Source organism: Rattus norvegicus, chromosome 3 (assembly GCF_021556685.1).
Source record: "Rattus norvegicus strain SHRSP/BbbUtx chromosome 3, alternate assembly SHRSP_T2T, whole genome shotgun sequence".
NCBI lineage: Eukaryota > Metazoa > Chordata > Mammalia > Rodentia > Muridae > Rattus > Rattus norvegicus.
In genome coordinates, this window is record NC_141536.1 from 151,698,584 (window position 1) to 151,725,164 (window position 26,581).

Below are 26,581 nucleotides of genomic sequence, written 5' to 3' on the forward strand. Positions count from 1 at the left end.
CGAGGATACCAGTGATGATGAGTGGTAAAGAACACTTTGCTGTGTTCTCCTGTTATGGATCTCTATTCAAGGTATTTGCCTTTGGTGTCTGTGTGTGTGTGTGTGTGTGTGTGTGTGTGTGTGTGTGTGTGTGTGTGTGTGTGAAATGTATCACTATGTATCACTGTGTATCACTGTATTTGTTTATGCTTGTTTGTATCCGGGAGCATGTAAGCATCACGGTGCATTTGTGGAGGTCGGAGGACACCTTTCAGTTGTCATTCCTTGTCTTTTCGCCTTGTATAAGACAGGGTCACTTTGTCACTGTGTGAACCAGGCTCACTGGTTTTCAAGCTTCCAAAATCTTCTGTCTCTCAGTCTCATCCCCGGCATGCTGGGATTGACAGACAGGCACATACATATTTACATGGGGTCTGGGGATTTGAACTCAAGTTGTCAGGCTTATGTTGTAGGAGTTCTTAACCATGAAGCTAAGTCTATATAGCCTTTGTCATCTAATCTGACTTTCCACGCTGGGTCACGTGATCCTGCTAATGTCTACAGTGGTGTGTCACTTGCAATCATGGTCATCTGGAAGGGAAGAATGCATAGATTTGAGACATACACAAGGTAAAGGTCTGTTTGGGGTAGGAAATACATGCTTCAGTGTAACTGTCCAGTGCCTCACTGCCACGCCGACACGGGGCTACACGGTCTTTATCAGGAGGTGTGAGAAGTGATGCTTTGAAGAGAAACTGCCCTTCAAGACAAGGTTCATCAGGTGTCTCTATGTGTAGAGCCTGGCCGTGACTGGGAAGGAAAAGGCTTGGTCACTAATATCATGGGCAATATGTTCCCACTGGGAGCCAGGCTGGACTCATCTCGGATCCTTTGCTTAACCTCCTGGGAGGGAACATTTCTTTTAGCTACCGGATGGACTATGAGGTCTGACATGACTCCAGCAATGGCTTGCCCCAGGGCAGCAGAAGACATGAGCTTCCCCAGAGCTTCCTGGCAACGCTGGCTATGGCCTGTATGTCCACCTTTATGAACAGAGCTCTAGGGGGTGTTCAGATCACAGCTGTCTCTAAGTCTTTTATGTGTAATGGGGTTTCCTGATGATATACTATAGATCTGGAATATCTGGCTGATAGGATATTTGAGGATGTCTGTATATTTTCTCTAGGCCAGGTGCACACACGCACACACATGGACACACATAACACATGCATACACACACACCCGTATGCAGACGCACTTGTGCACAAATACAAGCACATGTGCACACATGCATATACAGACACAGTCTCTCATAAGCACCTCTCTCTAGGACAATTATCCAACCCCTAGTGCTTCAGTTTCTTCAGAGAAATGGAGTCAATAGTCATATGAGGTTGGGGCTGTGGTGATCAGGGCTTACCCACGTGTGTGTCATACACACAGGGTTGCGAGTCTTATTTTCATGTGTTTGACGGCTGCCTTCCTTCTAACTTGTGAGTTTCTGGAGACACGGCCTCCTGGAAGAGCTGAGTGAATGCCTTGTGAGTGCGTGAGAGAGACAGCAACTCCCACAGGCCCACTGGTTCAGATGCCAGTGTGGATTTTTCTCACAAGTGGGTTTGTGAAGGGACTTACACCATTAGACATGCCTCTTGTAGAGGTGAGTCCACACTCAACACACAGGAGGGTGGGTTCGGCTATAGTTTGAGGATTCTAGACTGAGCCAGAACAAGAGTTCTGTCAACGTCTCTAACATACCCATTCACCCTCCCTACCTCCCTTCCTTTCTTCCTTCGTTTGACAAGGTCTCATGTAGCCCAGGCTAAGCCTCAGGCTCCACTGTGTAGCTAAGACTGATTCTCACACTTCCATCTCCCGAGTGCCAGGTAGGGTTACGGTTCTGCAGGGCCACACCCAACTGGGTTCTGAGTAGCTGCAAGTTTATTCTGTGACTCTCAGAGAGTGTGGCTTCCTCTATGAGGTCAAGGACTCTCCAGCCAGAATGTGATGGAGCCAGCATGTGACCCATTGTCTGTCTGCGACAAAGTCTATGCTGTTGACGCCTCGGGCCGTGGTGCCACAGGGTAACCGGGCCAGCAGCATCCCAGAGCTTGTCAGTTCCAGCCACCTCCAGAGTCAGGGTACGTTTTGAGGTCTCTGTTGTGTGTGCAGTACTGACCTAGAGGCGTGGTACGAGGAGGACTGCCTGTCCCAAGTGTTAGGCAGGTAGAGGATGCCTGTGCCCTGGGGTGTCTAGGCTGGGTTGGAAGAAAAGGAGATGCCCGTGAAGACATAGAATAGAAACATAGGAGCACAGGGGTCCCAAGTCCTCTGTGTATAAAGAGACAAAACTACATGGTCATTAAGAATACAAGTCCTAGTACCACACGCTGTCACAGAAGCAGGGCTGGTGAGATGGCTTGGTGCTTAGCATGCAAGCAAGAGGACAAGAATTCAGCTCCTCAGAACCCATATAAATGTGGGGTGGGTGTGGTGCTCCACCTATAATTTTAGCTTTAGGAGGTGGAGACTGGGGATCCCCAAAACAAGCTGAGTAGTTAGACAAGCCATACCGGTGAGCTCTGGGTTTGATTGCGAAATCGTGCTTCATTGAGTAAGATCAAGGAGGGAATGGGGATGACTTTCTGGTATCACACAGGGGTGCTCCCACATGAACATGAATACTCGCATGGGCACACAGCACGCACAGAGATGCATGCAAAAGAACATATTTTAATAAGAATATTTAATAGGAAAATGCAAACTCACAAGCCAGATTCATTTTTTTTTAAGCCAACGCAAATCTCTTCCTGCCAGATCAGGGTTTTGGTGTGGCTCAGCTGGGTGCTTCTGGTTTAAGGTCTCTCAGGAAGTTTAAAATGGCAGTCACGGCTGTGGGCTAGGGAGAGGGTGGGTGCTTCTCAGAAGGGAGAACCATCTCCAAGACCCTCTGATGGCGGTTTCCATAGCCAGTTGCCCCGAGCTGACTGTCAGGTTGGTCCCTGGCTCCATTTTGTCTGTCTTGGATTTCAGGATAAGTTTCTCATCTCAAGGATGATCTTTGTCTACGAAATATCTAGGGTGATAGCAGCCGCTGCGTCCCTTCAACATGGCGCACGCTGTATAAACGCTTACTGTGACCACTGTCTTTTGAACAGAGCTGTAGAAAAGCGGGACCGCTATGAGAGTCACCTCCTCATGAGTGACTCAACAGGTTCCAGCTCCAGCCCAATTCTGGGTGTGCTCAAGGGAGTGGATGAGCTTCAGGCTACCACCCCGTAATGAGGATCATGTAGCAGGGGCATGGGGCCAGGTTACAGGAGAAGCAGGCCTTTTTCTCTTCTTTTCAGAGTAGGCCCGCTGTGCTGGTCCCACTCTGGCAAGGCAGGGAAGTGTTAGGACCCCTCGATGAGCAAGAATCTCCTGACAGGAGAGGAGAGGGACAGGGGCTAGGGGCCTGAGCAGAGGGTTAGAGGCCCATCCTCTGGAGGCCCTGTGGTCAGTGTCAGGAAGTTATAGTGTCTGGGCCAAGCATCCTCAATGGCAGGGCAGTGCAGGGACCTAGATCTGAAGGGATCCAACCCTGTAGAGTGTGCGCACTCCTGAGGAAACCTGGAGTTTGCATCTGTCCAGCCTAGCCACACTCAGGGCACACACAGGAGCCACGCTCTCCTGCAGCTTTGCTCTGGTGCTAGCTAGGCATGTTTTAAAAGATAAAGCTACTTCCGTGGCTTTCGAAAGGCAGGGATGGAAAAGGAAAAGAAAAAAAAAAAAAGACCCTGCAAAGAGACATAATAGACATTTTTCTGGAAGCTATTTTAGCACAGAAAAGGACTGGAAAGCCGGCACATCAGTTTAAAAATGCTCTCAAAAACAGCTGTGCCCAGGTCTGCCTACGTATCTACAAGCTAGGCCCGGGAGCAGGAGTGGCGTCCTTGCTAAAACCTCCCAAGTCAGCTTCTGCTTTTTACAGGCGGCGTTGTTGAGGCCTAGAAAGGGGCAGTGACTTGGCCAAGGTCATAGAACCATAGCTGGGACTCCTGAAAGGTGATTTCTCAGATGACCGTGGGCAAGAGATGCCCAGGGCCCAGATTAGAATTCCAGCAGCTCCTCTCAGAGTAAAGCTGATTCCCAGCTTCTCCGGCTTCTGAGAAAACTCTGCGAGTCACTGGTCCTTGTTTGTACAGGCCTCCATTCAAATACTGATGCTGGCCAGGGTGGCACACGCCTTTAATCCTATCTGACACTGGGGAGGCAGAGGCAGTCAGAGGTCTGTGAGTTCAAGGCCAGTCAGAGCTCCATAATGAAACCCTAGCAGATTAAGTGCCTACTATGTGGCAAAGCAGCCAGGTGCTCCTCCCTCAGCCAGTCAGCAACAGCCAGCCTGAGGCATACAGTGGCAAAACAAGACACTTTGCTTTGAAGGGTGGAAGGCAGAGACAGAGTCAGAGGTTGTCCTCTGACCCACACACAGCATGCACAGGACTGTGCACAGGTATAGACTAATCTTGTTACAGATCAGTTTGACCAATGCAGGTCCCGACCTATTCCACAGGGGGAAGGCCAGAGCAGGCAGCTGTCTCAAGGCCCTCTAATTAGTCTCTAGACTCACGCTAATGAAGGGAAGTAACTTCACTGATGCTTAAGGAAGGTGTGAGGGTCAGGCGAGGATACACGTGGGGTCGGGCAGTCTTAGTAATCAGCTTCATGTTCACTCACCATAGATTCTTGATTTCTCCTAAAGGCCCAGCATTGGCCTTGGGTCCTGAAAGCTCAACATAGAACAAACATGGCTCCAGCCCTTCACTTAAGTGTAAGAGATACATAATGATCAGGAAAAATCCATAGAAGGTGAGAAATGTCGTGAAGGAAGCAGCAGTGGCTACAAGAGAAGGGAAGAGTTGTAACTTGTTGTGGTGAAAGAAAACGCTAATGGGGAGCTGTCACCTACAAGAGGGTTTGAAGCCAACCGTACAGGCGTGACTCTTGAGCGAGGTAACAGAAAGGGAAGGCCTGGTGTGTTAGCTGCCATCAGTGCTACCGTCCATGGCAGTGAAGGGTTTTATAGGGGATAGAGCAGTTCGACTGGGATCTTGCTGGGTGCCCAGAAGAGTTCACCCTGTATCCTAAACGTGAAAGGGATGTCAACAGATGGGAGTAGTGTGATTGCATTTATAAGTAAATCTATTGTCAGGGCTGCTAGGGGGAGAGTGGGCTAGAAGGAACAAGGGTGAAAGGCCATCGAGGAGCTGATTACAGATGTCCTGGGGGAGTTCTTAGCAGCTGACCCAGCAGGACTTTGAAGCTCACTGTAGTAGGTGGAGTGGAAGGAGAAAGGGGGAGGGATGAGGCCTTACTATCGGATTTTGGGTATAAGCCATCAAGTTAGAGAAACAGTGAGAAAGGAATACATTTGGTGGGACTGGAAGGACATTAGGTATGGATATATTGGCTATCCCTTTTTTATAATATTATTTATTTATTTAGTGTGTGTGTGTGTGTGTGTGTGTGTGTGTGTGTGTGTGTGTATACACTGTGGCTATCTTCAGACACACCGTAATAGGCATTAGAAGAGGGCATCAGATCCCATTACAGATGGTTTCAAGCCACCATGTGGTTGCTGAGAATTGAACTCTGGACCTCTGGAAGAGGAAGAGCAGTCAGTGCTTCGCTGAGCCATCTCACCAGCCCGTGTATTGGCTTTTCTTATTGGTTAGGACACAGGTCAGTAAACCATGGCCTACGGGCCAGATCTAGCCCTCCATCTGCCTTCTGTAAATAAAGCTTTATTGGAACACAGCCACACTCATTACGTTCAATATCATCTGTGGCTGTTTTCATGCTACAATATGCCAGTTGAATAATTGTACCAAATATTTATTAGCAGAACCTTTGCAGAAAAAAGTTTGCTGAGCCCTCTTCTAGGACACCCAAGTAAAATTGCCAAGAGACGGGTGAATATGTGACTATAAAAATGTTATTCAAACAGATAAGAGCTGTAGAAATGACTGCAGTTAAGAACACCGGGTGCTTTTCCAGAGGACCCAGGTTCCTAACCCTGGAAGTGAGAGTCCTTCTCTTCAGAATGGTGGCTTCCTTTTCAGACTGCTTAATCTCATTCCAAAGCCGTCTGAGTTCTGCCGGGAGACCACGTCTTCCCTACAAAGGAAGTCCCAAACCCCACCACCGGCACCCCATCTTTTCAGAGCCCTTTCTTCCCCCAAGGTAAATTACCCAGGAAGCCCCCTGAACCATGGAGTCTGGTCATTTCTTGAGCCAGAACTCATGGTGCTATGAGGCTCCTCCCTACACAGAGCATTAATAAACAAAACACACGATTCATTTCTGTCTTTTCCAACCCAGGCACAGCAGGGCTAGGCACCACCATGAAGCAGCTGTCGCTGACAGTCTCTGAGGGTGTTGGACACACTCTGGATGGTCCTACTCAACTCTGAGTGACGCTCTTTCAGCGAACAAAGGGTTAACAGGGTGCCATGTTTGCATAGTAATCTTTCCTGCTCTCATTACAGGCTCTGTCTGTCTGTCTGTCTGTCTGTCTGTCTGTCTGTCTGTCTTTTAAGAAGCAGGCTGAGGGGTTGGGGATTTAGCTCAGTGGTAGAGCGCTTGCCTAGCAAGCGCAAGGCCCTGGGTTCGGTCCCCAGCCCGAAAAAAAGAAAAAAGAAAAAAAAAAAAAAAAGAAGCAGGCTGAGTGCAGGAAGGTGGCAGGCATAATCGCTCTCTCTGAAGTGGCTCAGCTCTCCATGGGGGAGACACAGGGACATTGTCAAAGATGAACAACTTGACTCGGGTGTTATGGGCAGATACACAATTGACAAAACCGTGTTTTATTCCCTGTGGAATTTTTAACCCCATTGCATGCATGGCAAATTGGTTAAGGGTTGAGATCCCCACTCTAGTGGATGGAGCTTGAGTAAGGGCATTGTCCTTGCTGGAAACGTTATCAGAATGGTGAATTATGCTACCATCCTTTGGTTGAGACGCACCTACAGGGTGTAGGGTTTTCTTGGTAAAGTGATGGGATAGCAGGTGGTCACAAAAATTAATGCTCAATCCAGGGCACATTAGAGAGAGAGAAAACACCGTTAAATGTTACTCTGTTCACTGGGCTCACTTTAACTGTTAATTTGACACAGCCTAGAGCTGCCGGAGAAGGAAGTCTCAATTAATGTCTGGACCAGACCAGATTGGTCCATGAGCATGTCTGTGGGGAATGGTCTTAATTGTTAATTGATGTAGGAAGGTCCAGCCCACCATTGGCAGCACCATTCCCTGGGCTGTGTAAGAAAGCTAAGCTGAACATGAACCTGAGTGAGCTAGGAAATAGCATTCCTCCATGGTTTCCTCTTCAGGTCCTTGCTTGAGTTCCTGTCTTGGCCTTCCCTCAATGATAGGCTGCAACTTGTAAGCTGAAATAAACTCCTTTTCTCCCCTAAGATGTTTTTGGTTGATGTGTTTTATACAGCAATAGAAAGGAAACTAGAATACCCATATATGCCCGAAGGAGACTTAAGTCAACGCCCCACAGAGATCCCTGCATGTCTGTGTTACTGAGACCCAGTTTGCAACAGCCAAGCGTTGGTTCCATCTAGGTGCCCATCAGCAGATGAATGGATATACAGTGTCTTGTTCAGGAGTCTTCCTGTCCTCACTGACCCCAGCACAGCAGCTACAGAGGCACGTAGCCATGCCCAAGTTTTTACATGGGTGCTGTGGATCCGAACTCAGGTCCTCATGCTTGTGCAGCAAGCACCTAATACACTGAGCCATCTCGCTGGCCCCTGGTTAATTTTTTGTTACTTTTCTCAGGAAACTAATTGTATCGCATATTTCTTATCTAAGATGTGGTTTCTGTTTCATGTTTTCTTTGATCTACTGACTGCTGCTTGATTTATTTTTTCTGTTTCTACCTTCTTCAACTGAGTGCTGGATACATTGGTTTTGCCTTTTTATCTTCTAAGAAAGGTATTTAAGTAAAAGGTATAAGTTTCCCATTGTTCACATCTCAGCTTTTGTTGAGGTAACGTTTCTATAATTTTAGTCAGAAGAGGGTGCTGGATCCCAGGAACTGATGGTTAGGGATGGTTGTGAGCCCCCGTGTGGGTACTGAAAACCTCATCTGGGTCTTCCGCAAGATCAGTAAGTGCTCTTAACCACGGAACCATCTTCCCATCTTTATTCATTCGTTCCTGGTTGACTTGTCAGTTCCTGATGTGTTAAAGTGTCTTACTTTATTTATGGTTTTGGCCTGTTTTCCCTGCTGCACTGATATTTGTTGATGTTGTTTGTTTAAATGGGGCTTACATAGCCCAGGCTAGCCTGGAATTCACAATGCCCAGCCCCCTGAATGCTGGAATTTCAAATGTGTATAGCCCTTCCTGATTTAGTCTTCCACTTTATTGGCTTTTAACATTTTGTACTCCTGCAGTTTATCAGTGTTCGTGAAAGTTTATATCTGTCACTTCTTCGGAGATGGTGTCATCTGTCAGCAAATGTCTCCCTCTGAGTCTCTTTAATATGTCTTGCTCTGAATTTGTCTTTAATTTGCCGTTAATTTTGCCGCGTTCCTTTCCATTTGCCTGATGACATCTGTTTATTCTTTTTTTTTTTTTTTTTTTTTTTGGTTCTTTTTTTTCCCCGGAGCTGGGGACCGAACCCAGGGCCTTGCGCTTCCTAGGTAAGTGCTCTACCACTGAGCTAAATCCCCAGCCCCAACATCTGTTTATTCTTAACCGTTCCTGTCACTTTGTTTGGAGCGCGTCTATTACGAATGTTATCTACTAGACACATTTGTTTAAAATGGAAACATCAAGTTTTATCTCTCAGGAGGCCGGATGAGATTCTGAGGGCTCTGTTTGGCCCCTGATACTTCGTCCTACAGCTGCCATTTCTACGGTTATTTCTGAGCACCACTGTCGTCCACTCCTGGATCAGATTGTAGTTTAATTAAGTTCTGGTTTTGCTGTTGTTGTTGTTATTCCTTCAGTGGTATGGATTTTCTGCTTTCCCAAATTATAAGAGATGTTAATCAATGAACTTGGCAAAGGGACATGGAAATATCAATTATCTTTCTATAAACCAATAACGAATGCCCCTCCCCCTTTCTGTAAACGAACAACGAATGTCCCTCCTCCATTTCTATAAACCAACAATGAAATGTCCCTTCCCCCCAAAAATTTAGAAGTCTTTCCACAGGCAATAGCACCCAGAAATAGAAGATGAAAGGAATAAATTTAGCCAAGGATATGAGAGAGTTATAAACAGAAAGCTATAAATCCCCCACTGAAATGAACCAAAGACTTGCGCAGTGCAGGAAGGCTGCCCTGTGTGCGGCCATTACAAGATAACGTGACTGCCTAAGAAACTTACCTGTTAATAGAGTTCCTGTCAGACTCATACGTACCTTTTGTTCTAGTTTGTTTTCTCTGTCACTGTGACAAAGACCAGGACCAAAAGCAACTTGGAGAGGAAAGGTTTGCTTGGCTTACAATTTCAGGCTACAATCCATAGCTGAGGAAAGCCAGGGTAGAATGCAAGAAGAAACTGAAGAAAACATGGAGGAATGCTGCTTTCCAGCTTGCTCCCTATGGCTCATGCTCAGTTTTCTTTCTTGTAAAACCGAGGACCACATGCCTAGGGGGTGACACCACCCACAGTGGGCTGGCTCTTCCCACATAGATTATCAACAATCCAGATAATGCCCCACAGGCCAATCTGGTCTGGGCAATCCCTCAGTTGAGACCCCTCTTCCTAGGTGACTGTTAGCTGTGTCAAGGTGACTATTAAAATCTAACCAAGATGTCTTTATTTCCGAAATGAAAGAAATGGGTCTGAAAAATTCATCGGCATTTCCAAGGGCCCTGGGTAGCACCAATAATCTTAAAAGAGGGAAGAGGAATAGATCTCACAGTTGCTAATTTCTTTAAGCACATGTGACATGGTCTTGGCATAAGGACGTGTAGATCAGTGGAATAAATTTGACAGTCCAAGTTAAACTCCTGCATCCACGGCACAATGAGTTTTGGCAGAGGTACCTGGACCACTTAAATGGAAAGAGCAGTCTCTTCAGCAAATGATAGTGGGACAAGTGAACAGTCACATGCAAAATAATGAAGTTGGACTCTCGTGCCATATACCTCGGTACAGCCGTCACGGCTTCGGATTCCTGAATGTGATGTTACAGCCTTGAGCAACAGGAAAGGGGCGAGCTTTACATCATTCAAGTTAAAGTGGAATGACAGACACACAGAGAACCCACCCTGAACGAGGGATGAGAGACTGGAATAGACGTGCCTCTAAAGCAGCGATTCTCAACCCGCAGGTCACGACCCCTTTGGGAGGGTTGAATGACTCTTCCAGAGGGGCTGCGTATCTGATGTCCCGCGTGTCAGATGTTGACATTACAATTCATAACAGTAGAAAATTACAGTTGTGAAGTAGCAACAAAATAATGTTACGGCTGGGGGTCACCACAGCGTGAGGAACTGTATTAAAGGGTCCCAGCATGAGGAAGGTTGAGAACCACGGCTCTAACGATGCAGACGGTCATGAAACACACGCAGAGACAGTCGACATTGGTGCTTAGGAAAACACAAACCAAAGCCACAAGAAAATACTACCATATGCCGCTAGGATGCTTATCACAGAAACATTAAAAATCTTAGCGCCGAGGATGTGGGGACATTGAAACCCTCACGTATTGTCAGTGGGACCATAAGGAGCCACAACCACTGTGGAACGTTCCTTGACCAGTTCTGAAAAGTCAAACAGAAGTACCACATAACCTAGTGGTTCCATTCCTGTGTATATATGGAAAAGACACTCAAACAAATATATATATGTATATATATATGTATGTATATATATATACATATATATACACACACACATACACACACACATACACACACACCACACACACACACACACACACACACACACACACACACACACACACACAATTATTCATGGTTACTCACAGCAGCCAAAGATAGAAAGACACTTAATGCCATCAGCGGATGAATAAACAAATTGGGGCAAATCCACAGTGGACCATGTTAGAGCCGTGAAAAGGAATAGAGTTCTGGTAATTTATAAATCTCAAAACACCTCTACGCTAAATGAACACCATGGGAAATGTATTCTAAGTAGAACATAGATGTACTTGCAAAACATATTGCAATGGCAGGCAGAATAGATAACTTCTTGGAGACAGAGTGAAAACAAGTGTCCGTCCACAGCTAGGGGTGGCAAGGCAAGGGGAGCAGGAAGAAAGTCTACTAGGAATGGCATCGTACTGTGAGATGATAAAAAATACTTAAGAACACAGACAGAGCTGGCATTGGACCTTGCTGTAAATGTACCTATGGCCGCTGAACATTATCTGCGGCCTCAGTAAATACATTGTAACAAATGTATCCAAGCCTCAGATTTCCTTGCAGTCTAAATGATGCCTCGGGGTCAGTCACTTCTCCAGTCAACCCTGGATTGCTCCTCTGCGCCAGTCTTAATCTGAAACCACACTTCCATTTGAGCAAGCCTTCCTGGACAGCCACCAATCTAGACGGACAGACGCCGCAGTGGTTTTCCGCTCAGGGACGTGCCTAGAATCTCTTAGGTTCGTTCCATCCTTGAAGCTCTAACTTTGAGGATCTTTCCAAGGTTGGCTGAACACTTTGGAACTTGTCATTTCATTTTATGGCGGTGACAGAGCTTAGTCTAAGAATTCAGTGGATCGATCACTGATTTAGTGTCTCCTCTGTTGGCTTCACCACCACCCAGAAGCTTGGCCTTCATGTCCTCCGTGCCTCCAGCCTGCAACACTTTAAGTGGGGGCTTCTAAGAGTTTTCGGTTCGTGACCCTTTGCACCCAAGAACATTTCTCAGAATCCCAGTTACATATGTATATAAAATATGTGTACAGATCAAAGTTACTGCTAGTAAATCACTAAGCAAGTTGTTTTAAAACAACCTATTTAATAGTATCATTTATTAAAGACAAAGGCAAAAGTTTGCATACTAATGAGATGGGGTGATACACGAAGAATTGGATCCTGACTGAACAGTTGATTCTGCAGGACAGAGTGTCTTCAGAGTCCTGGAGGTGATGGCTGCTTTTCCTGAGGATGCCACTTTGTGTAAGTTTATAGTAAAGAGCAGATGATGTTTAGGGCCACTTCAGAAATCACTGGAAACTAATACACGGAACGTATACTTGAAGAGGTATTGGGACCCCACCACATTCTTTGTTTTGTTTCTCGGCCACGGTGAAGTTAGACACTTTCCTTCACCATTCATTCCCCATCACGATGTGGAGAATCTCTACCATACCATCAGCCCACAGCAACAAAGCCCAGAGAACATGGACTGAAGTCACAGCCAAAATATATGCTTAGCTACTCCTCCTCCTCCTCCCCCCCTCCTCCTCCTCCTTTTCCTCCTCTTCCTCAAAAAGAAAAAAGAAAAAGAAAAGAAATTGTTGGAAATTCTGCTTTACTCCTAAGTCAAATTCATTGAACGTTTGTTTTTTTTTCAAGTAACTCAATTTAATTACTATTTGTAATTAAACTTTCCAACACAAGATAGCTCAAGTACACTAGATTGATGCTTAAATGCTGAGGAATGAGGGTAGAAAATTGTTAAAGGTCCTTGTTTTCCAGAAATCATTGTGTTTCTGTGGGAGCAGCAGACTGTCCAGTAAGGACGCACACAGTAGTGCTGGGTTTGATCCAAAGCCTTTGAAGCAGTCTTCTCTGGCGCTCTTGGTCTGTCATCACAGTGCAAGGCACATGGGTTGTGTGCTGAGAACCAAGCCCCCTGTGAAGCCATGCAAGGGTCTGCAGTGGAGTCACTCCAGACGACACAGGTGTCAGCTTCTGGAAACATCCAAGACATGCCATGCATTTGATTCCGAGTTACTTTTTTTCTTTCTCTTGCAAGGTCAGACTTCTCTTACTCTTGCCAAGTGTTTTAAGGGTGAGGGTTTGTGACCCACAGTTTAAGAAGCTAGGCATTGGGGTTGAGGGTTTAGCTCAGTTGACAGGACGTTTGCTTGCTATGCCTGCATCTGGGGGTTTCACACCTGTAATCCCAGCACGTGGGGAGGTGGAGGCAGGAGGATGAGAAACCCAAGGTTTACCTCAGCTATGTGGTAAAGTCAAGGCTACATGAGACACTTACAAAACAAAGTATAAAATGAAATAAAATAATGAAATAAGATTCAAAACGCTAGATTTTAAGATCCCTCCTTCTAGAGATTTCAAGGGCGGTCAGCTCTCCTCTGACCCTATAGCTAGTCCCAGGTCATTAGAACGGCCCACGCTCTTCCCTTCCTTGATCTGGATCTGGATCTTCCAGAACTCTTAGGACTCTTAGCCACCTTGGTGCCACTCCCTGGATATTCATGAGGCCCCCACGGTGAGGAGCAGGTAGTCATGCTGAGCAGCAGATCTCTTGCACACCAGGGTCTGGGACAGGGTCTGCACGAGGTGACCTCGTGTGGGGGAATGCTGGCTTCAGACTCATGAAGCCTAACCCAGAGACTCCAACTTCCTCCACTCTCTCAACTCCACCCTCCCTGACTGAGAAAAATGAAGGTGGTAGATGTGTCTTTTCCGAACGGACATATTTAAAGGGAGAGTGTATGGAAATGCCAGAAGCTGAGACAGGCACGTGGTGGGGGCTCAGTGTAAGTGAGCCCCAGGACGAGCTGCTTGGTGCTCAGTGGGATCCGACTACACCCCGAAGAGGCAAGTGTGTGTTTGTGTGCTTATTCTTAAGTGTGCTAATTGCTTCTTTAGAGGAATTGTCATAATCGTGTTATTTCAATATTTTGATACAACACATGCTGATTTTTCTAAAAGGCTTCTGGTCGATTGGGTGCGTTCCAGAGCCTTGAGGCTTGGGTTTGGATAGAAAAGGATGGAATTCTGTGGTCATTTGGCATCCCCTGGTACCCTTTCCTATGTCAGTACAAGTTCTGGATGCCAGAGGACAGGGAAGGAGGGAGCATTGGATAGCATAACACACATAGGTTCCGAGGGACAGTTGGCTTCTGGGAGGGGCAGATGTGGGAACACCTGGGTGAGGCTTGAACCTGGAGCCTGGAGGGGTCCATTGGGGAGCTCACTCATGTACTGTAACTGAGTTCTTTCTTGGTGTCAGTCATTGTTCTAAGTACTGGGAACAACGAGACTTAACTTGAGTCTTTATAGGGCCTGGAGCATCGGGGGAGGGATATGGCTGAAGGTAAAAACTGAACCACAAATGGTTAGAGGAGGCACTAAGCATTATGGGAAACTTGCAAAAGTGTCACCTTTCCAAAGGTGGACTGGACACCTTTCCAAAGGTAATCAGACCGTGACTCTGAACAGAAATGCAGGCCGGGGGACTTTGCATTCTGGGGGTGGGGGGAGTTGTGATATCTGTGGTTGGTTCCACCTAAAGATGCTTGGTCCTCAACCATCTTGGTAATATGGCTGAAGACAGACACTGGTGCACAGTGTGGCACAGTGGGTTAAGGAATCCAGCAGTGAGGGTGCTGACCAGCGAGCTGCTAGTACCAAGTTCTGTGTCTTTAGAGAGGTCCCTTAATCTGGAATTCCACCGAGAGCAGCAAGGGTGGCAGCCCTGAGCTGGCAGTGGCCGGGCCATGTGAGAACTTACAAGTCATGTTTGAGGCTAAGGTCTTGAAAGCAAAGGCAGCTGGGTTGATGGGTGTGTAGCTGAAGAGATCTAAACCAGCGTGGCCACAAATCCGTGGAGCATTACTAACCACGGAAAGATACTGAACCAGCCGAGAGGGTGGATAAGGAAAACACAGTATAGACATATAGCAGTGTAGATAGATACACGGGGGTTTTACTCCTCTGAACAGTGAGGTGATGTCATTTGCAGAAAAAAGATTGGAAGTTAAGTGCATTGTGTTCAATAGCCAGACACAGATATCACCTGTTTTTACTAATATATGATATATATATACACACATACATATGCATGTATATGTTACATGAAAGAAGAAAGGCTAAGCTCTGGAAGGAAAGGAATCAGTAAGGTACAATGATATACCTCTGAAAATTTCATAACAAAACCTATGATTTTTTTTTTTTGCACTGACTAAAATGCTAGCGAGAATGACAAAGCCAGGGTAGCTGTCAGAGCACTGAAGTGGGCGTGGCTCTGTGGGAAGATTCTCTTTAGAAATCATCCTGGCTACAGGAGGGAGTAGAGGGATAAGAGAGGGCTGTGGGGACCAGGAGGTGGCTGTCATCATTGTCCGCGGTAGGGAGGTGGGAGTGGCCTGGGCAGATTTTAAAGGTATTTTGGAGTAGTTCTGTTGGAATTGAGAGGTGAGGGGAAGGGAGGGGCAGGTTTGCGGATGGAGGGTGATGTCATCCAGCACAGTCAGAGGACACAGGTGCAAGGTAGAGGAAGGGAAACTTGGGTATTGCGATGTCCAGCTGCGGCCAGTGCTCAGGGAAGCAGCAAGAAAGGAGGATGGATGTGACACCCTGAGGGCTTTGAACACGAGGTATGTTGAGACCATCTGGAAGGGAGTGTAAGGGGAAAGAGAAGAGAGCTGAGGGCTGACCAGGACAAACTCCAGCATGAGAAGGAAGCCAAGAGAAGATAACAGGTAGACGTGGCCACCTCTTCCAGTCTTCCAGACACCGTACCCATCTGTGTGGTAACTCCATAATAGCCCTGCAGAGGGAGCCAGTGAGCACAAGGCGATGCTGGAGTCTGTGGCTGTAAAAGGCCATCATGGTAATGTCCTTAAATGGTGTCTGAGGAACATGAGGAACATGCCACATGTCCCTGCTCTGTCGTAGCTCGACCCAAACCTCCCTATACTTGTGGCTTCATCCACCAGTCCTTGAGAAGCAGGCACGGTACTAGACTTGCAGGGAATGGGTGTTCAGTTGTGATGCTGGATTCACAGAGAAATACAAAATGTTAAGTCGTGTCCTTTCTCCGTCCACTCTTGCTCTGGGGGAAAGAGCGCAGGATCTCACAAGTGCTGAGCAAACACTGCCACCGGGCTGCCTTCTCAGTCCCATGTGCTACTGTGTGTGGCTCAGGCCTCTCTGTCCTTCTCTGAACATAAGGATATGTGCAGATGCAATACTTCTGTCTCCCTGTCTGCCCTATCCATGCCCAGGCTAACAAAGCCAGGTGTGGGCAGGGACAGACAGGGAGACTGAAGCCAATGCCTCTAACCCCTGTGTGACAGTCCTAGTCAACCAGGCCCAACACTGTACCAAGTGAGAGACAGATCAGGGCTGAGCAGGATTTGTTCTAACGATGCAGGGTGTTCAACAGGGCTATGATCCCAGCACTCAGGGAACTGAGACAGGAGGATTGCTGATAGTTCATGGCCAGCATGGGCTACAGTGTAAACCTGTTCCCAATAGGAAGGGGAGGATGGAGAAAGTAGGATAAAGAGGGAGAGGGCGAATTTGTTATCACCCTGACTAGGTGAAAGGGAGAAGGGCCTTGGAGTCTTTCAGTAGACGCAGGGGAAATAGTTTGATGCAATTAACATTTAAAGAAAATATCCGAGCCACCAAAATGTCTCAGGGGTTAAAAGCACTTGCCACCAGGCTTGATGACCAGAGTTCAATATCTAGAACCCACACAGAGGGAGGACCCTCACAAGTAGTCTTTTGACCTCCACATATGCACCATGGCACACATGTACACACACACACACACACACACACACACACACATACACACACACACACACGTAATTAACAATTTAAAACCCATGTACAATTTTTTTCTTTTCTTTTCTTTTCTTTTTTTTTTTTTTTTTTTTTTGGAGCTGGGGACCGAACCCAGGGCCTTGCGCTTCCTAGGCAAGCACTCTACCGCTGAGCTAAATCCCCAACCCCCATGTACAATTTTTAAAATTCACTCACCCCTTCACCTACTGAAGCATCCTCAGACATGGGCCATAAAGCCAGGGCCCAAAGTGCATGGTTATCATGGCCTATGGTAAAACCTGGGGCAAAGGGAAAGGCAAATTTAGTGCCCACTATGTCTACCAGCTTGTCCCGGGGTCACCTGCCAGCACAGTAAGACTGGAGGTAGCCTCTTGGCTGCTAATCTGTTCCCCTCACCAATGTAAGGACCAAGAGAAGTCCTGGCTCCCCAGGATGTCTAGGAGAAAACTCCGGCTGCCTGGAGCTCCAGTTCTCAGCGCTTCTGATCACCTTGCCTGATTTCTCCTGGGACAAAGTCCTCCTGTGTGAAGTGGGTGGCTGACAGAGTTCTCCGGTAGCCATGGGCCAGATGTGCTGGGAAATCAGGAGAAGGTGCAGGGAAGCCCACCTTCCAGGAGCCCAGGCGCTTGTCTGCAGAGCCTCGGTGGGAGGAAGATTCACTGAGGAGCTGGGCAGGCGTCTGAGTCAGGTCACTAGGCTTTCCGCCTTGCATTGGGGTGATCTCTCTGCCAAGGGTTGGCCATTTTTCCACAGTTGCGGTTACTGATGCTGTTGAATACTTTTGTGGTTTTGAGGCACTGACCCCGCTCCCTGCCCCTCTGTTGTTTTCAGACCTATAACAGCCAGGGCGAGAGCAACGAAGACTATGAGATCCCTCCTATAACACCTCCCAATCTCCCTGAGCCATCCCTCCTGCACCTGGGGGACCACGAAGCCGGTTACCACTCACTGTGTCACGGCCTTGCGCCCAACGGTCTGCTCCCCGCCTACTCGTACCAGGCAATGGATCTCCCGGCCATCATGGTGTCCAACATGCTGGCCCAGGATGGCCACCTGCTGTCAGGACAGCTGCCCACGGTGAGTCTGTCTCCCACATGAGCCCCATGGCTCCAGCAAGGGAGGGCTTGAGGGGAGCTGGTTGGCGAGACTGAGCCAAGGAGCCCTGATCGTGTGCAGGGTCTGAGTTCTGCTGTCTGATTGTGGTGAAGCCGCAGGATACGGGGAAGGCGTGGAGGGAAACTGTTATGTTTACAGCTCTGTTCATAGCGACTTGGGACTGATTTTATTGGTTGTTAATAGTATAATCTAAATTTTATTTCCAGCAGATTTATGGAGATATACATGCTATCAGTTCACACACATAATTTGGGTAACTGCAATCCGTTTGAAATGTGTTCATCCCTCCCCTCCCACGGGAAGAGGCCTCAATCTCATTAGGTCACCATTCCCAACTATCATGCTCAACCCATGATCCAAGACAGCTACCATTACTATCCCTTATTTTGCTTTGTTTTGTTTTGAGACGCTTTGTAGTCCTGGCTAGCTGGCAACTCAGTAAGTAGCCTGGGCTGGCCAGCAACTCACTATGTAGCCCAGGCTGGCCGGCAACTCACTGTGTAGCCCAGGCTAGCCCACTCGCTCTGTTTTTGAAGTCCTGGGATTGCAGGTGTATAGCACCACACCCACTGACCAAAGGTTACCTTCTGCCTCTATCTGTTTGCCTGTCCTGAGTGTTTATTATATAAGTAGCCAGAGGGGAAGGTTACCAAGCTAAAAATTCAAGGGTTGTTGAAAGATAGCAGGCAGATAGCACAGTGGCGGGGAGGGATGTTCCCGATTACAGGACAGGGTTTGCAAAGGGAAGGGGCAGGGCACTAGTGATCTGGTGGAGTCAGCCTGGGATTCCTTTGTTCTGGGGCCAGAGAGTGAGAACCTGCAGCCAGCAGAGCCTGGAGACTGTAGCCCAGGACAGCATGCAGTATCAGGTCCTGAATCCCGTATGAGGGGGTTGTTTTCTTTTTAGCATGATGGCCTGTCTGACCTATCAGGTCCTACAGGAAGTCGGCAGAAGAGGCACTTTAAGGGACTTTCAGCACCGTTCTTAATCAACTGTGCTTCGTGTTTCTATCCCTTCGCAGTTAATATTAGTTAAAACGCTTACATTCATGGCTTCTTCCCCTCATAGTTAATATTAGAGTTAAAACTCCTACATTCATGGCCTAGGTAATGGGGACATGAACGTCAAAGACGGACATAGGCACGGATAGACAAAGGCTTCAGGATGCTTCTTTGCAGGAGCTATGCTGGTGGGTGTCACTGTGGCCCCACCCCGCCTCCATTCCCACACAGTGACTGCTGGCAGCTAACGACAGGCTCAGAGCAAGTGAGTAAATCTCCCCAGGAGAACCATGGCCGAGGACTGACTGGCTACACCAACCACTGGATCTGAGCTGAAGCAACCCTATAGTGTGTCAGATTGGATTACAAGCTCTCCTGAGGCTCTCTCACCTGGCTTCCCTGTCAGAGTCACATGATATTGACCGGATCGAGTTTGCTACCACAATGGCTGCCTGGAAACCTCAGCCCAGTTTGTAGCCTGCTATAAGCAGAGGCAAGAAGACCATGAGTTCATGAACAGGCCAGCCTAAACTAGCCTCATTAATACTTAATTAAGAACTCAGTGGAAATGGACTCTCCACTCTCCAGGAATCTCGATTTTGTTTTTGACCCGCCGGAACAAGGCAGGAGCCCAGTTTCCTCTTCCAACTTGCTAACTGGTTCAGACCCCACAGTCGTGGGCCCTTGCCAACATGAGGACCCAAGTTCGAACCTTCAGAAGCTGTATTAAAAAAATAAAGGCCAGCATGGCGGCAGGTGCTTGTAATCCCAGCACTTGGGAGTCTAACACAAGCATACCTCAGACTGGGGCTGCCTGGTCCGACAGCCATGCCCACTAGGAAAGTTTCAAGCTCATGGGAGACCCTGTCCAAGACAGAAAGTGGGCCGCACCAGTGGTTGTCTCCTGGCCCTCACACATCCATACCGTGGCTAGTCTCCTGGTGCCCTTCCCAAGCTTCCTGGTCATAGCAGCTCTGTTCATGACAAGGCCTGCTGCTGTCCGCTGACCACAGACCTCCCTGAGCTCCCCTTGGAAATGATCGCTTACGTGAGCTCTATGTAAACCAGTCCTTCGATGCTCTCTTTACAGCCGATTCATATTCAGGATGCTTCTCAATGTCTTAGCTCTTCATTGGTCCAGAAGTAAAGGGGTTCGTTCGATTTAATATTCCCTCCGTACTTAACGAAAGATAAGCCTGACCTTGCTACTCGGGGCAGAGTCTCCCCCACCCTGCCCCGAGACAAATGAGAAAGCCAGATTAAGATGGGCTGGGACTGGAGGGTTAGGACTCAAGGGGCCTTGACTACAGAGCTCTTGAATTCCTGGGGACTGCCAGGAGAAAGGGTGTGTGGGTGTGCAATGCCTGCTGTTTGTGTGAAGCGGGATTGTGGAAGCGCCCACTGGCTGTCAAACAGCATGCAGAGGGGCTTGTGAAAGCTTTCTCATATGCTCCTCTCAACCGAGAGAGGCAGGGAGGTAGGATGGAGAGGCGGGAGACTGGGGTTGTGGAAGCATGCACGGCTTCCCCTTTCTGTGGCTGCTCTGGCAAATCACCCCAAACCTGAGGCAGCAGAGATCCGTCCACGCACAACCCTAAAGGTCCAAATATGAGCACGTCACATGAAATCCAGGTTCCGGGGAAGTCAAGCTTCCCCAGGAGGCTCTGGGGTGGCCATCTATACCTTTTCTAGCTTTTAGACACTAGAGGCTTCCCTGGCTTGTGGCTGTGTCTCTCCTTGAACTCTGGTGTCTCTTCTGTCAGGGATAACCACACTGCCCTTCTCACAGACATTTAGGGTGGAATTTCATCTAGAACAATCTCCCAATATCGTGATCCTGAGCCTGAACCTTCTCTGCAAAGACCACTTGCTTCTGTTACGTTGTGTGTGTGTGTGTGTGTGTGTGTGTGTGTAGTATGTGTCCGTGCATGCATGTGCATGTGCCACGGCACACCTGTGGAGGTCAGAGGACAACTTGTAGCAGTCAGTCCTCTCCTTCCTCCATGTGGGTCCCAGGGGTCAAACTCCAGTTGTCAGATTCAGCAGCAAATGGTTTTACCCTCTGAGCCCTCCTCTCACGGGGGGCCATGACTTGATATCTTTAGTGGGAGTGTAGCATTTTCCCCCCTGCCTGCCAGGTTTGAACACATTCTAGGTGGCAGGCATTGCTACATTGAACCCCGAGACTCTCTGATACGAAGAACTCAGCAGTGGTGGTGTTAGGAGATGCTGTGGACCTTTAAGAGGTGGAGCCTACTGGAAGGACCTTAGGGACACAGGGATTGTGGTACCCTGGGTCTCTTTTCTCCCTGGCTACAGATGTGTCCCTTTACTCTCATTCTCCCATCATCCTTTGCCACCCCCAACAGAGGTCCAAAGCCATGTCCCCTCTCCTCTCCTCCCCACACCTCTTACCCCCCTTCCCAGGCTGAGACCTGAACTTTCAGAGCCCTGAGGCCAAAATAATCCTTGGTTGACTTTGTGAGCAGACTCACAAAGACACTCACAAAGATGTTGTTATATTGTTATATTATAATATTGTTATATTGCAATATATTACATTGCTGCAAAGCGGTCCGGCGCAGCCTGCTTCTGAAGAGCGCTATGGCTATTCACTTAGCCATGGGGGTCTATGTATCTGGAGGAGGCCCCTGACTCAAATGGCGGTGGCAATAGCTTCATATATGGGGGCATTGGGCTTTGTGGGGTGGGAATGTGATAAAGGAAACACAATTTCTATGGAGTACCAGGACTCGAATGCCTCACTGGCTTCATCTGCCCAAGGGCATCACTGAGGACATTGACTGGGGCCTTGGGTGCTGGTGGTGGGTCAGCTAAGCCCAGCAGAGCAGGTGACTTTTGGAAACTGCCTAATCTCTCCTATGAATAACTGGGCACAAGACAGACCTGTACTTTGTGAATGAAAATGCTACCTAGTCCTCAAGTCAAACCCCTAGAAGTTACACCCTCCCAAGCCCCTGTGTCTACCTCCCGGTTCTACCAAGCTGCAGGTAGCACAGAGGACACCCAGATGCCAGGTACCTTGGGTCTCGTCTCCACAGACAGAGATGCCCCCGAGAAGTCATCTCCGCAGAAGTAGGTGAGACTTTGATCTGTGGTGGCCATTTCATCCATGCCAAGAGCCCCGTAGCTCTGACCCCACCCATAGCTCTGACCTCAGAGGTCATCAATCTCTTCTGGTCCCCTGCTGGATTGCTAGGTCTCACGGGCACGCGGCTCTATCCCTTCTCTCGATGCTGCCAGTTTTATGTACAGTACTGGAACCAGACCCCTTTACAAAATTAAATATGCTCAGGGCTTTCTCCCTCAACTTCCACGTCTTAACTGATTAAACATTCATTTCCAAGACAAAAAGAGTCAATTTAGTATGAAAGCTATATTTTGCCGGTTTAATTTAAAGCACTGCACCTCCATCTGACCTCTATTTTCATAACTCAATAATTTTATCCTATGTTGATTGTTTCATTTTGAGCGAGATATTGTATTTATAAATCAGTCTCTAAAATGCCCAAAGAAAGTCGGAGAGTGGAATTTATTAAGCTGCTCGCGGAGTCTGAGATCACTTCTTCTGGAATTGTCTGGGAGATGGAGTTCAGGGTTGCTGTGTGCTGAGGGGAAGGGGTCTGCCAGGAAGGGGCAGGACATGATGTTCTACTGTGAGGGAAAATTCGGCCCCAGGGAACCAGAGCTGCGGGGGTGGGGGTGGGGGGAGAGTTGTGGGGGACGGACGTGGGTTGTAGGGGAGGGCGGGTGGGTGGAGCGGAACCACAATGGAGTCTGGTGGTCAGGAATCTGGGGCTTTCTCAGGCTGTGACCTTGCAGCACTGAAATGGTGTACTCAGTCCTCAGTACATGGGCAGGACACCAGTGACTAAAACATTCTCCCTTATTTTTGAGACCTCTGTGTTTTGGTGCTTGGTGGAGGTTGGAGGTTGATGTTTAATGTCCTTAATGTTCTTAAGTTACATATTTGTTTGTTTATGTGGATTTGAATGTTTGTTTGCGTGTATGTCTGTGCACCGTGTGTGTGTAGTGCCCCTGGAGGCCAGAAGAGGATGTCAGATCCCCGAGGATTAGAGTTAGAGATGGTTTTGGATCACCGCATAGGTGCCGAGACTCAAACGGAGGTCTTTAGGAAGAGCAGCCAGCACTCTCAACCTCCAAGCTTACTGATTGGCTAGCAGGGTTGGTCAGTGTACCGGGGAACCTCCCATCTCCGCCTTCGGGCGCTGGAATTGTAGGTACAGGGAGCCCCAGCTTTTTATGTGGGCGTCGGGAATACCAATTCATGGCTTCATGCTTACGAAGCACCCACTTTTTGCTCACGAAGCCATTTTTCTAGCCCCTGCTTTGAATCTGTTTGAATTTCTTGGGACTTTAGGTAAGCCAATCCTCCCTCAGCCCCGGCTGGGCTTAGGATCCCAGCTTTGGTGAAATGGCATAACTGCTTGCCAGCCTCGCTGTACCAGACAAGCGTGTGTAGGAGATGGTAGACTTCCTAGTGGCCCTACTACGTACACCAAGAAGTTGGGAGCCTATTAAAACTAAGATCAAGTCTCGGGTGCTGAGTTTCAGACCCTTTGTGCTCAAGTCCCTACTCCAAAGTACTTGTAGAGCTTGGTGGTTTTCCCAGGACACTAGGGCCAGGGGCCAGGCCTGGGGACTCCTAACTCACTTGAAGGGCCTTTGCAGGCCAGTGTCTTGGGGTAGTCTTGGGATAAGTGGGACAGACCGGCTTGCTTTAGATGCTCTCATAAGGGAACCTACACACAGCCTTGGGTTGGCCTGCCTGGGAATGGAGGCCGGACTGCAGGTCCGTAACAGGTCTTCTAACATTCCTCTGCCTTTACATCTGTATGCTGTTCCCTGCCCAGGTTTCTTCCCTCTCTCTGTCCCTCTGGTCCTGTCCCCAGGCTCAGTCTCCCTCTTTGGTGGCCATAGGGTGGAGACACAGGAAGTCTCCCTCGGAGTCTGAGGCACAAAGACCCAAGATCTCCAACTCAAACCTTTGTCTCCGAACACTTCTTAGTGACACGGCAATAGACATGCTCCCCACCCCAAGTCAACTAATTGTTTTTATGATTCTTTTTAAAAATTATTTACTTGTTTTTATTTTATGCACATTGATGTTTTTGCCTGCATGAGTATCTGTGTGACGTGTCTGAACTCCTGGAGTTGGAGTTGCAGGCAGTGGTGAGCTGCCATGTGGGTACTGGGATTTGAACCTGGGTCTTCTGGAAGAGCAGCCAGTGCTCTTATGCTCTAAGCCATCTCTCCTGTTTTCATTATTCTTCATATGCGAATGTTTTCACTTTGTGCTTGCATAGTTAGCTTTGCCTTGTAATAAACCACCACACTATTTACAGGTATAGAACAGTTCACCTTAATTACCTCTCTGGATTCTTACGCTTCATGAACCAGAGTTCTTGAGATTCATGAACTGCCTCTTGTGATTTCTGAGGTGAGCTAACCGTTTGCCTGAGTCCAGTGTCTAGGACAGTCTTACCTCTCAGCACCTGGCCCATGTCACTGGAACCAGGTGCGGTATCTTAGCTATGAGTCTCTCTTCACCAGTACCTAGAGAAAGAGTAGGCCCCAGGGTGCAAATTTTCAAAGTTCTTATTAGCTGCTGATCCTTTGGCCAAAGCCAATCACGTGGTCGGCCCAGAGAGCCAAGCAGCGGAGCAGACCCACCTCATGGATGGAGCAGAGCCATGCAGAAGGAAAGAACTAGAGAGACAGGATGGTGGGCATTTGTGTGACCTGATGTGGTTGGTTTTAACTGTCAAATTGACTCAACCTGGAATCCCCGGGGAAGAGTGTTTCAGTTGGGAACCTGTCTAGATCAGGTTGGCCTGGCCATAGCTGCAGAAGGCTGTCTTGGTTGTTAATTGATGTGAGGAAACCCACCTCTTTGTAGGCACCATGGTTCCCTAGTGAGTAAGCGGGCAGCGCTCATACACTCATTTCTCCCTGTTTGTGATTGTGGTGAGATGAGCTTTTCAAGTCCCTGCCTCAACTTCCCCAAAATGATAGACGGTGGCCCAGTATTATAAATTCCTTTCTTCCCTAACTTACGTTTTGAAAGCGTTGTCCTGGATAGGTTTTTGCTACCTCGATGCTCAATTGGAAAATGCCCCCACCGATGCCTTCGGGGAGCCCATGGGTCTTTCTGGATTAATGATTGATGCAGGCAGACAACTGTGAGTGGTGCCGCCCCTAGGCAGGGGGTCCTGGAGGTTAAAGGAAGCTTGGCTAGTGAGCCATGAGGAAGAAGCCAGTAAACAACACCCCTCTATGGCCTCTGCTTCAGTTCCTGCCTCCAGGTTCCTGCCCATGACTTTCTGGATAGTGGGACTATAAACTTTCCTCACCAAGTTGCTTTTGATCCAAGTGTTTTAGTCCAACAGTAGAAACCTAATTAAGACAGATTATCTATCTATATATCCATCCATCCATCTGTCTGTTTTGTTTGGAGGGAGAGAGAGAAGTTTCCTGTCTGTTTGTCTGACTGTCTGTCTGTCCCTCAGAGGACAGCTTGAGGGAATCCGTCCCCTCCCCTTCCTCCATGTGGGACCTGGGAATCAAATTCAGGTCATAAGGCTTGGCAGTCTGCTGCTATATCCGTTGAGCAGTCCTGCCCCCGCCCCGCCCCACCCCACCCCCAGCCCCACAGTTGCTTTTTTTTTTTTTTTTTGGTTCTTTTTTTCGGAGCTGGGGACCGAACCCAGGGCCTTGCGCTTCCTAGGCAAGTGCTCTACCACTGAGCTAAATCCCAAACCCCCCCACAGTTGCTTTATGTCAGGACAATTTTATCACATGGCCACAGAAATGAGAATAGGACACTTCCTCTTCTCCTTCCCTCCCCTCCCCATCATGGTTGATATCTTGTTTTCTTGATTTGTAACATGTAACACCTTCCAAAAGTCGCAAGCATGGCTTTGTGCTCAGGCTAAGCTCCGTTCAAAACCCAGCTCCCACCTTCGTTTCCACTGGTTTGGGTTCAGAGTCCTGGGCCTCATTCGCTTCATCTGTTCCGTGGAGGTCAGGGCACTCGCCCTGTGGGAACTTGAAAAGGCAGTGGTTGGAGGAATCTTAAGTGGCACACAGTAGGTCCAACCAGTGTAAGCCACTGTGCTTAGAAAAGCATTCCGCTCACGGACCTGGTGTGAGTAGGTGCCACCCCGTCCCTCAGTTCAGCCTGCCTGGCATGCTGGGTATGTGCCAAGTGTCTGGACTGTTCACCAAGGCCAGTCTGCGAGACAGGAGTTGGAAAGCCAAGTGGGAGGCCCTTGAAGGCTGAAGATGGAGGGGTGGGGGCAGCCAGGGGCTGGCAGGATCAAGCACATCCATGATGTCAGGGTGTTGTGATGTCATTCAGGCCTTGGCATTTAAAACCAACACCAGTGACAGCTCTGCTTCTTGTGGAAAGAACAAGGGCCCAAGAAACAACTTGTCTTAGCTCTGTGACAAGGGAAGGCATTGATCACAGTAAAAGCAGGAGGAACCATGTTTTTGCCTCCTATAGGACAGGAGAGGGAGGAAGACCGATTTCCAAAATAGGCCCTAACTGGACAGAAACAGGGCCACTCAGAGGCCCCGCGTTTTCTTGTTACTCACTGGAGTCTGGGTGCAACGCCCCTCCCCCACTTTTTTTTTTGAGAAGCCATAAGCCAAAGAAATGTGTCTTTTTACATTTTATAAAACTCAGGGGAAAA

The 26,581-nt window shown here is 48.2% G+C and overlaps 1 protein-coding gene across 11 annotated transcripts in view; it reads left to right on the top strand.

Moving 5' to 3' along the window:
• The window catches only part of Tox2 (TOX high mobility group box family member 2), a 127,467-nt gene that overhangs the window by 56,636 nt on the left and 44,250 nt on the right, over nucleotides 1–26,581 (top strand). For all 11 annotated transcript variants that reach the window (XM_087652369.1, XM_087652376.1, XM_087652374.1 and 8 more), the window contains exon 3: nucleotides 17,556–17,801. In XM_087652369.1, coding sequence (XP_087508495.1) covers nucleotides 17,556–17,801 — 246 coding nt within the window. The remainder of the gene's footprint in view (nucleotides 1–17,555; nucleotides 17,802–26,581) is intronic.